At 54.6% G+C, this 13230-nt stretch overlaps 1 protein-coding gene across 4 annotated transcripts in view; it reads right to left on the bottom strand.

Annotated features, from left to right (window-relative positions):
- The window catches only part of ARHGAP44 (Rho GTPase activating protein 44), a 31969-nt gene that overhangs the window by 11906 nt on the left and 6833 nt on the right, over window positions 1-13230 (bottom strand). For all 4 annotated transcript variants that reach the window (XM_055723072.1, XM_055723081.1, XM_055723079.1 and 1 more), the window contains exons 2-9: window positions 7559-7598; window positions 4712-4816; window positions 4553-4629; window positions 3957-4068; window positions 3000-3076; window positions 2064-2181; window positions 582-650; window positions 415-496 (exon numbers count right to left, since the gene is read on the bottom strand). In XM_055723072.1, the coding sequence (XP_055579047.1) occupies window positions 415-496; window positions 582-650; window positions 2064-2181; window positions 3000-3076; window positions 3957-4068; window positions 4553-4629; window positions 4712-4816; window positions 7559-7598 (680 nt within the window). The remainder of the gene's footprint in view (window positions 1-414; window positions 497-581; window positions 651-2063; window positions 2182-2999; window positions 3077-3956; window positions 4069-4552; window positions 4630-4711; window positions 4817-7558; window positions 7599-13230) is intronic.

Raw genomic sequence — 13230 nt, 5'->3', positions numbered from 1 at the left:
AGCCATCGCGCGGGGCTCTCCCCACCTCGGTCTCCCAGCCCAGCTCCTACGGAGGTTGCACAGTGCAAAGTGAAGCCCCAGGACCCCCACCTTGGCGCTGGGTTCCCACCTCTGGTGCTGCTCTTGATGGGGATATTTGGGCAGATTTCCCACCCGCTCCATGAAGGTGGCCGGGTCCTGCCCCCCCGTGACCAAGTGGGATGGGGATGGGATGCCCTCCCCAGCAGCGGGGCAGGCGGGATGCAGGCGGGGCAAGCAAAGGGAGGATGCTCAGCCGCAAACCCAGAACCACGCTACACCACGGGGTCACGCCAGAGCCGGCTCATCACTGTGGCAAAGCCCCACGCGGCTCCGGCGTGATGCAGAGCCCTTGGCATCACATGCAGGAGTGGGACAGACCCCACGGGCACTTACCCTGCTGGGCTTTAATCTGAGGCAGGACGTTCTGCAAAAGCGCTAGGGATTTCCGATGGTACTCTGCCTGCACCTCGATCAGCTGCAGGGGGAGAGACGGCACCGGCTGTCACCCCTACGGCTGGGAACGGAGCCGGAGGAGTCCCGTGGGGATGGGTGGCACTTACAGTTTGAAAATAGTTTGCATAGTCTACTTCTTTGGCCACAAAATTGTACATGTCAGCTGACAGCTGGTCCTGTGGAGAGCAGAGAATTAGTTGCTGTCCCACTCGTGCTGCCCTGATGCCACTCTTTGGAGGCCACCAGGAGGGACCAGCTTGGTCACACCAGGAGTCAACATGCAAGGTGGGATGTTGCAGCAACCGCTCAAGAAGTGTTGGGACGTGGAATACAAGCAGCACTGTGGAAGTTTGCTTTCTGCAGCAGTGCAAACAGCTCCACAGCACCTTCCGGAGCCCATGCTGAGCCGGCGCCTTGCAACCAGCTCTCTGGAAGTGAGAGCGACTTGGAAACAACCTGTCAGCCAAAGGCTGCACGTCCCGATGGGCTGAACAGCACAAATTAAACCCCAGGTTTACTCGTCCCAACACCTCACCGCATTGCTCTGTGTCTGCAAGTGGCTCATTAACAACAGCGGAGCGGCGCACATGGCGCAGCTGCCGCGGTAGCATCCCAGCCCCTCGTGCGGACCAGCCTGATGGGCATCAGGCGCTTCTTGCTCTGAATTGCAACAAGCCCCTCAGCACCAGGACACGAGTCTCTCTGTCTCCACACTTGCGAAATAGATTTTGCCGCTTCCTGAATTGTGCCTTTCTGAAAATCCCCTTGGATAACTCAACTGGAGGAAAACCATCAGCATTTTAAAACACTGTGAGCACATCCCAGTTGCAACATCCACCATCAATACGGTGAAGATACTGGGGGGCAGCTCCTGGCTGAGCTGGTTTGTGGGAAATTGCTGGGCGCATGGGGCTGCTTTAAGATGGGGGAGACAGCACGAGTTTGGCACTGGATTTTAAAGGCTACGTGGGTTCTGGTTGAGTCACTGGAGAAAAGAGTTGGGATTTGAGACACGCACCCAGTCCCACCTCCTGCCCAAACCCTAGAGCACCAGGTCAGCCCAGCCCTTTGCATTTTCTGCCCCAGGGGGAATTTAAAGCCACACAAAATTGCCTGTGGGTTTTATTGACGTATGTCACAGCCTGCAGCAAAGGCACTGGCAGCAGCATTCCCCCTCGCTCAGACATTTTTCCCACCTAACATGATCAGCTGGGTGGGTTGTGCTCCCATGGGATGGTGGGGGGTGACATGCCAAGTGGCACTGACACGACTGGGCGTACTCGGTGCTGAGCTCACCGGCTTCTGCTGGGATGGGTCCCCTGGGAATGGGATGCTCTCTGGCTCCAGCAAGATATGGAGGATGGGAATAGAGGAACCGGGGATGTCCTGCTTGGCTCGTGAGCATCGCTCACTGCCACCAGGCTGTGTTTGGGGATGGTGACCAGCCAGAGGAGGGTTTATCATGGGTAATGGGGTAAGAAGAGGGTGAAGAACGGGGTGAAAGGCGTGGCTGCAGGTTTTCTGTGGTGCCTGGGATGCCAAGGTCCTCCCACTCCAGCAAGCAGCGATCCCCCCAGGACCCTGGGTACCCTGCAGATCTCCACTCTGTTGGCCGCCTCCTCCATCTCCTCCCTGAGAGCGTCGGCTTTGGCGCCCGAGGGCTGCAGGTTGCTGGCCAAACCCGAGGACTTCGCGGACTGCTGCCACCTGCAAAGAGCAGGCAGAGCTGTCATGGGGAGGGATGGGGACCCCTGCAGAGCTGTGGCTGGCTCCCAGCAGGCTTGGAGGGCAGCCCAGGGACCCCCCTCAGCCAAGCCCACCATGGTCCCCAGGGCTGAGCACCATGGAGATGGTCCCAACCCAGGCTGGGATGCAGCATCTGCTCCCAACCCTGAACATCCCCAGTCCTCACAACTGGCTGCACGCACTGGGCTCTAATTAAGCAATTACTTTCAGCAGGAGGATGAGCCTCATCAGGATGGGAGGAGAGAGGGAAGGTGATGAGAGAGCCTGGAAATGATGTTGGGGACTGAGTACAGTCACCTCCCAGAGCTCTCCTCAGGACACGCTGCAATGTGCGGGGCTTTGCCCCCTCAGCAGCCCCCAGCAAAACCCAAAGCGCAGCCTGCCGGCTCCCACCGCAGCGGCTGGAGCACAGGACGATCCCAAGGGTCATCTCAGCTCCCCACCAGCACTGCTCTACAGCAGCAGGAGCACCCAGCTCTTTGCCATCATGTAAGAACTCACCCAGACAGGGAAAAGAGAAAAAAAAAATGATTTGTGCCAGAAAAGAAGACTCTCTTCTGCAGAGGGCAGGCAAGGAAAAAGGGATCTGTGGATTCTGCAGACAAGAGCAGAAATTGTGGCTCGTTGCAGAGCTTGACACAAGGCACATGGTGACAGGGCCAAGACGTACTGTCCCAAGGGAGTCGTGACAGCAGGGCTCTGGGATGTGCCCTCCCTGGCACTACCCATCACTTGGGAATTTTATTTTTTTGTAAAGCAGCTTTGAAGCTGCTTCCTACCGTGTCCTGGAAGAGTCCATGTCCAGCACGAGCTTTGCCAAGTGCTTCCTCTGCTTTTGGATATTTGGGATTTCCACCTGCAGCAACACACAGGAACGGGAGGAGATAAAACACCCCAGGGAGGTGTCCGAGGCAGGTCATACCCGACTGCAACGCTGGGAGTTTAGGCCGGTGCAAGCCAGGCAGATAAGGATGCAACTCCTTATTTTAACATCATTAGGGAGATGACACAGCTCGTCCCCTCTTTGTGTCCCCACCCAGGCTGTGCCACCCCACAACAGCCCCAACAGCAGAACCCGCATCCCTGAGCGGAGCATCCTTGGGGTATCAAAGCCTCCGGCACTGGGGAGCCGGACAAAGGCAAGAAATGGGTTTTGGGGGATGGCGAGGCAAAGCCTCCCGTGCACTGGCATGTTTGCCACAGGATTTGGTAAGGGCTGAAAGCCCTGAACACCAGCAGTGCGATAAAGCTCTTGTTTCTGCTGCAAAAGATAAAATCAGAACTAAGTCAAGGACATTTTGCTAGATGTAAAAGTGTGTGTGGGGGGGAAGCATTGGGTAAAACTGAGAAACAAAGTTGGCAGCAGGGGGGAAAAGGAGTTAAAAAGAGAAATCCTAAACCACAAGGATATGTGTTTGGAGCTTGGAAAATGGGTCAGAAATATGAGTGTTAACACCTCTGCTTTCAGGAAAGGCAGAAAAAAGCAAGAGCAGCACGAGCGGGTGAAGGAGCCAGGCAGGACACCACCCCAGCAGCCAGCCCAGGGGATTGTGCAAATACTGCCTGCCAATTAAAGCAATTAGCAAACATCTCAAAGGGCAATGGTCTCCTGCAGGGGCCAGGAACCAAATACACGGCTGAAGTGGTGAAACCCCGCTTTCCCCCAGGCTTGGTTGGGATGCGAGTCCCTAGCACGGTGACACCCTGTCGCAGTGACACCCCTGCCCGCCGCTCACCTCAGCCAGCACGAAGAGGGGCTCGATGACATCCCTCTCCACCTGCAGCTCGAAGTGGATGAGCTCCTGAGCCAGCTTGTCCTCTGCCTCCCCGCAGAGCCGCAACATCTTCCTGCAAGGGCACGGGCAGTGCTGGGCACCACGGGGGCCGGTGGTGGGCAACTGGCAGCCACCCCGCACCCATCGCGGTAGGTGATGGTCACCCAAAGCCCCTCCTTGGCAGAGGGCTGGAGGGTGCGTGGCAGCCCAGGGACTGTGGGCACCCTAGGTGTTAGGGAAATCTCATTCCTTAAACTATTGTACCACTTATAGTTTGAAACTGCACGGAGTTTCTCAAGATACATCTATATTTTACGTTGTATACTGCATGACTGAAGGATCCCAGCTCATCACAAAGAGAACAAAGGAAACTCCTGGACTACAGCAATCACACAAGCACCCAGCCCCTCTGACACTGCTGTGAACCATCCCCTCCCACCCCGTTATCCAGCATCATGGATAAGAAACTGCTGCCATTCCTCTGGCAGCTGCATCCCAGCATCCCTGCAGCATGCCGGCAGTGGCGGAGTGCCGGGGGAGACCCGGGCCCCCCTTACCCCAGCAGGGAGTCGTCGCCCAGCACAGCCGATCCCTCCATCAAGCACTGTGCCAGCGTTGTCAGCGGCAGCTTCTTCTGCAACGAGAGGGTTGCGTTTCCCACCCTGCCGCCCCGCTGCCCCCTGCCCGGCATCCTCCGAGCCCTGCCAAAGCCTCACCGAGCGCTTGTCTGCATCCACGCCTTGCTGACCCTGCAGACATGCCGTCAGCTTCTTGTGGGTGCTGTGGGAGACCTGCTTCACCAGCTCCAGGCGCTTCTCCACCTGTGGATGCAGTAGTGCCCATCACCAGGGTATCCTGCCTGGTCATGCACCCACCACGCAGGGATGTAAGGGACCTCCTGCTTTTCAATCAAAGTGATTTTAATTGCTGCAGCATCAGATGCAACAGCCCAGGAGCCAAACCTCTTCCTAGGGCAGGGATGCCTGAAGCAGGAGAAGGTCTCACCAAGCCGATGCTGCCCCACCTTAGCTCTAACAACACTCTAACTTGGGGCTGAAAATTGCCTTATTTGCCTCTGCGTTGATTAAGTTAAGCAGTTCATCCCAAAACTCAGCAAGATGAGTCAATAAATATAAGCACCCAAGATCTGGTGAAAACCAAAGCTGAGAGATGCAGGGAAAACCTGGAAATCTCAAAATTTTGGGAAATTATCTGGAAAAAGAGAAATATTCCCTAAAGCTCAAAATCTTGGGAAATGACCTGGGGAAAAAAGAAGAAATACCCGCTACCCAGGAGAAGCGCCCAGCCTGCGGCAAGTCCTTGAGGCAAGAGGCATCTCATGGCCGCCTGGCACTCAAGCTGAGCCTCCCTCCACCACTATAATGATATATATATTACTAATACTATACACTATATACAATAATATATAAATATTATTGAAATATATAAATAAATAGATTTCCAGGATGCCTGGCTAAGGTAGAGCAGCCTCTGCCATCCCTGCAATATATACATGTTCCTTTCACCATATACGCAGATGTGTGTATATCTATTTAAAATATATAAATTACATAAATGATATACATTTCATATATACATATACACACACAGGTCTGTGTGTATGTTGCAAGGAAGGGGTATGATGTTCTCAAAGGCACTTATGTGGGTGCACACCCACCTAGATGTGGAGGCAACTAGATACAACGCCCCAGAGGGTCTGGGCTCCCCACCACCCCTGGAGACAGACCCCCATGAACATGACTGACTCTTGGGACACCCAGCCAAGACGGCACCGACCACTCTCCCCACTGAATTATCTCCAAAGGGTGTAGAAATCCCCCGTGTGATGTTGTTGAAGCCAGACATGCCCTCAGCGGTGACAGCACAGATGCTACCTAGTGCCAGGATGTCACCAGGTGGCTGTAAGAGCAGGGTCTGGCTCTCAGTGCCAAGAGGCCATGGAGACCTCAGAACTTGCAAGGAGAAACACCAGAATTTAAAATAGACAGAAAAAAGTTTCATTATTGATGTTCCCTCTGGCTGCTGGGTGTGGGCAGTGCTCAGTTCCCCTCTGCTCCAACCCGCTCAGCTGCCGATGGGGACTGAGCAGCACGGTGCCGCCGCACTCTGCCTGTCCTGGCCACCAGCACTGGTGGTGAAGAAAGGAAAAAAAACCCAAATCCTGAAGGCTGGGGACTGGCTCATGGGGGTGCACACTGTGAGGACAGTGCTGCTGAAGAGCAAACCCACCAGCGCCCCGGGAGCCCACGCTGCTGCTGGACTCCTCACCAGTGCTGGTGCAAGTGGAGACCAACCTCGCTCCCCCCTGCACGGGTCAGGCTGGTCCCAGCCACGACGGAGACACTGCTAAATGCCCAGTAAAGTAGCAAGCAGCCATGGGAGGGATTAACTGATGCACTCGGCCAGGACGTTTGCAAACAGAGCTCCATTCCACCCTCTTCCAGCACGGTTTCACCTTACCCCTTTAGTGATGGCTCACTCAAACCCTGCTCATGTTTTTGGCTAACACCCGGCTCGCTGAAGCCTGATGTGTGCAGGGAGCATCACCATTAGTTGCAAGCGAAGCCAACACATAGACAGGACACAGTGGCCAGAAAGAGCTAAATGGCACTGGGCAGCACTGCTGCCTGCAGGTCGCTGTCTCCTGCCACCAGCATCCTTGCACACAGGTTCTGCTTGTTTCTGCTGAATCTGCTACCTGATAGCAATGGCACAGACCGAATTCCCAAGCTGGAAGGTGTAAATACATCAGCTTCCCCCAAAAACAGGTTTTTAAGTGGCTCCAGCAGCAGCCGGACTGGCTGACGCCAGGGGATGCCCATGCTGTGATGGGGGAAGAGGGGAGAGCTCCCTCCCCAAGGGCTGGGCAGCTGATTGACCCATCGGTGCCCAAGTTACAGGTGATGATTTAGAGAATGTGAGTTAGAAACCTCACGAATTCAGTGATGGATTTGTGAATACACATCCCTTTGCTGGCACCTGCTCAGTTGCCCCCTTCCCTGGGGGGCAGAAAGCCCTGCTCCCGGACCAAAGAGCACCAAGATGAGATGTCCCTGAGAGATTGTGACCCGAGCATCACAGCCGATGCTCCAAGGCACGATGTGAGGTTTTTGGCTCAAGCTGTTTTGCTGAAGTCTCCCAACTCCTCAGCTTCAGGGAAAGCCCAACCCCTCAGCTTTGGGGACTGTCCCCTGCTGTCACATGTCCCGTCCCCAGGGCAGGTTTTGCATCAGAGAGGGAGATGCAGGCACCTGCAATCTGGCCGGTGTATCAGGTTGCCATCCTGGTGGAGACAAGATTGGATCCGATTCCAGCTGACCTGAAAACCAGGCTGGGAGCGGGCTGGAGGGCACGTGGGAGGGAGATAGTGCCGCTTCCCACGCTCCCAACCCCCTCCTCCTCCTCCCAGCCCCTCTCATTGCTGCGGGACACCGCGGCACCGAGTGGCATGGAGCTGCTGCCGCATCCAGCACCCACGGGTGGGTGGCTGGGCACCCATGGGCACCCCGGGCATGGGTCGGACCAGCTGCAGAGGACCTCACCTGCAGGAGATCTTCACTCAAAACCTCTGTCTTCTCAGCCCTGCAAGACAAGAAAGAACATGAAGTGTTGGCGAAGGCTCCAGCGCAGGCGGCAGCGCCCAGGCTGCACGCCGCAGTACCGGGCACAGCTGAATGTACTTTCCCATCGGGATGCAGCTGGTGATTTAAAGTTCTCTGGTCCCGCCAGCCATCACCTCATCTCCTAAATAAGCAAAGGATGGAGCATCTTCACAGCTCACTGTGAGCATGCCACGTCCCACACCAATTCATGGTCCACCCCAATCTCCCCCTTATTTTCCCATTATCTCCAGCAAAACAGGGATGCTGAATTCCCAGGAGGATGTGGGCAGTTCCGCAGAGGGAGGTGTGTGTCTACACACGAAAGCAGCTCCCTGGGCCGTGCCGGGCTCTGGCACACCCTCAGCCCCGCGGATTTCAAGGACACAACCCATCCGCACGACTGAGCCTTTCGGTCCGACACAGCCGACTGAATCTGTGGCGGCAGCTGCTGCCCGGGGCTTCACCATAACCCTCCCGCTGCTCGTCAGAGCTGGATTTACCGCTCCAGAGCTCGTGTCATCTGCTGTCTTCGCTAGCGAGGAGCACTAAGGATGCAGAAGGAGACACGAACTCACTGCAAGACCCTCCTCAGCCATGCACAGATCTGCAGCATCCCTGCCCGCAAAGCCCCTGTGGCTGTGCCTCACCAGATCTGCTCAGGCTTATTTAAACTATCACACTCTGGATCATTTGTTCATTTTCTTAGGGTTTTTTTACAACTTCAGTGCATCATCTCTCTTCAAAAAATGACCTCAGTCAAGATGCATTTGGGCAGCTGTGATTTAGCCCATTAGTCCCAAAAGGTTTTTTTAATAAACAATGCAAGCTCAGTGCTCTCATCCTTCCTAAAAACATTGCTTTATTGCCTGCACCCTGGTTGCTTTCTGCTATTCAAGCTGCTTTCTCAGCTTTGAGAGACTGAGTGAAGTATTGAAAAAGTGGAAATAAGGAGTAAGCACTGGGAGAGCAAGGTTCAATGAGCAAGTCCAGCACAGCAGCAGCACCAGCACCAGCCAGAACAGGGTGGTCTATGGGCTCATCCACAAATACACCACGTCCAAGGACGTTTAAAAAGCCTAAATTAACTGCATTAAATCTGGTTTGTGTATGAAAGTTGTCCCAGTGTTGTAGAGGAATGAAGCTGGGTTAATTAACATTGATAACATACAGCTGTGGGCTGGCTTCAGGGGCGGTGGATTGGCTGACGTGGATAAGGTGCAGCTGTGGCTGGTTCCTGAGAGTAGTTAAATAGCTCTAAGGGGGATGGAAGAGGAACAGCTAACTAAAAGAGACCTGGAAGAAGCAGAGGGAGGAGAGCAAGTGCCCTGGAGGTAGAAGAGACAAGGAGAAGGATGCAGCAGAGGCGAGAAGCAGAGGGACTGGCCTGAAGAGGTTGAAGAAACAGCACAAACAGTAGATGAACCTTTGAAACCTTGTGAGGGATCGGTGACTGCTGGGGCAAGGTGTGCTGACTACTTATTGAAGTTAACTTGGTATGGGATGGTAAAAGGCTTGTTGCAGGCTACTAGTTTGATAGTGCTGTGACACAGTGTCTGATTCAAGTTGGGTTTAAAAATGAAAAAACCCACCTCCTACTTATTTTGACTTTTGAAAGCAGCGATTTAAATGAATGTGTTGCAATATCTCTGTGAATGGCAAGCGATGCGCTGGCTGCCCAGGAGCAAGGGCTGCTCAGGTTCTCCTCCACTCCTGCAAATCACCTTTGTTATCATCTATGGCTGGGGTTGGAAATGCTACAGACTTAACACAAATGGTGAAGAAAAGAGCAAATACCCACCAGCACAGACAAACAACCATCCCTGCTTCCTCACCCCAGTTCAGGATGTATTTAGCATCCTGAAGAAGGAGGTGGCAGGGATGCAGGCGAGCATCGCACACCCACGTGCAGGCACCACCGGCACACATCCCGGCTGCTCACTCTGCACTCGGAAATCATTCACAACTTTAAGGCATAAATAAATCTCTCCCCTCATTGCACCTTTGGAAAAATGCTCCCCAAAAAGTGATGGGTTTAGCACACTTCCTCCTCTTTCCAGCCAAGCCGATGGATGGGTTTTGCACACCCCATGGCCCAGCAGCCAGAAACCCACATGTGCTACACTCTGATGTGCATTTGGGGGAAGTAGAAAAATGACATTTCAAACAGGAGAACAAAAATCTGGCTTTGTTCTGCTTTTCAGCATATACTCAGTGTAAGAAACCTCAGTGGCTTTAACGGAGAGCATCCCACAGCCCCAGCACACCTGTGCCAGCCCTGCCACATCCCAGGATGCTTAAGCAGGTTGGGGACCCTGCCAGCAATAGATTAGGTTTTAAAAAGGAGGGGTTCAGGGAAAAGATTTGCTGGGTTTTGTAGACAGGATTAAGCAAAGAGGCTGTTGGAGCCCCTTGACAGCTGCCTGGAGACATGGCAGAGCAATGGGCATGCTGCTGGGGCATGAGGTTCCCCATCTGGTTTTGGCATCCTTGGGAGCTGGGATGCTTCGTCCTCCCCTCCTGCTTGTGATGGGGATGGGGGTCTCTGCATGGCCCCAGGGACACACTGCAGCCACCAGTGGTGGCACAGACATGTGGTAGAGCTGCAGCAGAGTGGTGTTGCTTGTGGCAGCAGGAGCCGGGCACCACGTCCTGTCAGCGCTGAGCACCTGCACCCAGAGCCAGGCATCACCCTGCTCCCGCACCCTGTCTTGCAGAATGGGGTGGAGCATGGCCCCAGAAGCTGCCACGGGACGTTTTTGCAAAGCCAAAGCACAGGGGGCAACTCTCCTGCCTATGGGTGATGTCACCAGCAGCCATGGCAAGTAGCTCCCACGGGAGAGCCCGGCACTGCAGATGTACCGGGGCAGCAACCTGGCTGCAGCACCATCGAAATAAGGTTCAGCAGCTGCAAGTGGGACAGATCCTGCTCCTGTACATACGCACAGTCCTGCTGACAATGTGGCTCTGCTGACGTCCTGCCATCCCACCTAAGGCTTCCTATTAATTTTCCAGAGTGCACCAAAAAAATACAAATAATTCCCCTTGCCTCCATACTTGCTACCACCAGCAGCATTCCAGAACGTGCAAATCATATTCAGGAGTGCAAAAACCAAGCAGCACCTCCAAACTCACAGAAAGCCCAGCCTAAGCCGCTTCACATGGCCATTTTACTTGTAAAGACTAAAACCCAACATCATCGTACTCCACTGACATTGCATTGCATTACAGCTCCATGCTGCTAATGCCACCAGGAAAAATCCCATTATATCCGTTATGTTTCTGGAGTCTCAGCCTAAAGTTAATATGATTTTACAGGAGCTTATACAGTCTTATGAGCCATCCTGTGAACCTGCAGCAAGCAATGCTTGGTGGGGAAACACATGCCGTGCCAGGGAGCAGCCGGGGAGATGGAGACTCTCCTGCACAACCTGGGCTCCATCCTGCCTGGGGGGGGGGGAATTTTTGGGTGCTAAGCCCTTGCTGATACTCAGAGATGCTCAAGGAGACCCCAGTGCCATCTCCCTGGTACCTAGGGATTTCCCCAGGGCACCCAGCAGGGATCAAGAAATATCCTGCTGCTTTTTCTAGGGGTGGGATGGCAGCATCTCCCCGAGCATCTTCGCAAAGCATCTTCAGGGCGCTCAGCCCTGCACATCTCTGCTCAGCCCTTCCTCTTCAACAAACCTTTGGGGTTTGTGCTTTCTTCTCCCTCCCCATACCATATCCAGTCAGCATCCCACTTAAGGACAGGTGTGGGTCCCTGTGCCACCCCCCAGCTCTCTCACCTTGGCTTCCCATCCCTGGGAAGAACTGCTCACTGGAATCCCCTGGGATTCAGGAGCCCCAGGTCCTGGTTTGCTCTCAAGCACTTAATTCAGACCACATGGGACTTCGGAGCCCAAACCCCAAAGGTGTTTCCAAAACCACAGCACGACAGCAACCCATTAACAGTGTTAAGAGGAACCAGTCTGGATGTGACCGATGCTGGGAAATGTGTCTGGCTCCAGCAGAGATGCTCCCACTGTTCCAGTCTGGCATCTTGCTCCCATCCAAGGAATCCCCCAGCTCCTCTTGGCATCCCCAGCCCCTCCAGGCAACCCCAGTCCATCCCCAGCACCCCTTCAATCCATCCCCAGCACTCCTCAGTTCCTCCCCAGCACCTCCCAGGCAATCCCCAGCATCCCTCAGCCTCTCCTGGCATCCTCCCAGCTCATCCCCAGCATCCCCCAGCACCTCTTGACACCCTGCAGCCCCTCCCCTGCACCCCCCAGCACCCCCAGCCCTTCCTGGCACCCCCAGTCTCCTCCTTGCCCTGTTGCTGGCTCTGTACAAGCAGCCAGAGCCGAGCAGGGATGAAGCTGCCCAAGGGGTCGCACAGACCCCTGGATTCAGCCTGTGCCATGGCAGGGATGGCTGCCCCAAGCCCAGGAGACCCCTGGACCTGCCTGTGCTGCTCCAGCTGCACGTGGGAGGCAGCTGAGCTCCTGCCTGCACAAACCCATCTCCTTCCCAAATCATCATCACTCTCGAAGGAATTCCTGGGGGTGCCAGAGCTCCCTTGGCAGGGGGGCATAAGGACACAGGCTCCCATGTCCTGGGGGAGCTACCTCAGCCCCCCCTTCCTTACATCCTGGCGGGGTTTGGGGCCTGTCTGTGTTTACCCCATAACCCCAGACCCATGGACAATGCTCAAGGGTCTGACGTGCAGCAGAGCCCTGGATGGAGCGGTCTGGTGGCTGGAGCATCCCATGGCCCAACTGTCAGAGTAGGCAACTGGTGGCACCAGCAAAACAGCTCTGTGCACCAGTTTAAGCCAGTATCAGCTTTGGGCTGATTCTCTTCACATGGGTATTTCCATCCCCATGTCCTGCAAGGTGGGTGCAGCCAGGGCTCCTGTGCTGGGACAAAACCTGCCCTGGGGAACTGGAGACAGTGGGTTTTGCTCATACAAAGTGGCCTTAGCAAACAAAAGCACTGAAGAGAGGGGTGCAGGGACCCCCACAATTGCCCTGGCTGGTCCCTAGTCCCCCAAAACTTCACACCTTATGAGCTACACACATCCTCAGGAGCACGCCTTGGAGAGGCAGACAGCATCACCAGCTTTCAACACTTTCTTTCATCTTTCCTTTAGGCAAATAAAAGCCTGCTCCTCCCCTTCCCCTCCGGATTTCCAGCCTGGAGCTGTTTTTCTCAGCACAAATCCAGGCAATCCTCAGCCTCAGTCAGCACCCAGACACCCGTGTCCCAACAAACAGCTGGGAGAAAAGGGGCAATTAATATGGAGAGTTAAATGCAAACGAGCAGGGGATGCAGCTACAATTCAGTCCGGCATTAGCTTCTGCAAAAACTAATTGCTGCCAGCAGAAATCAACACTGATCAAGCAAATTAGGTTGATTTCCAGATAAATACTACATGAGCTTCCAATGTCTTGACCTGGGGAGCTACAGCAAAGCCAGTGCTCGCCTGGAGCATCTCCTGATGCCAAACATCTCCATCTGGCTGGACTGTCCATCACCAGTGCCTGCCTCGCATTCCCACCACTGTCCCCCTCTGATGCTCAAACCCCCAAGACAAGGAGCCCCCAGCCTCGGATATGACCCTGAGCAAGCAA

This window comes from Falco cherrug, chromosome 1 (genome assembly GCF_023634085.1).
Source record: "Falco cherrug isolate bFalChe1 chromosome 1, bFalChe1.pri, whole genome shotgun sequence".
Taxonomy (NCBI): domain Eukaryota; kingdom Metazoa; phylum Chordata; class Aves; order Falconiformes; family Falconidae; genus Falco; species Falco cherrug.
Note: the sequence above shows the minus strand (reverse complement) of the source record. Positions and strands in the feature narration are given on the sequence as shown.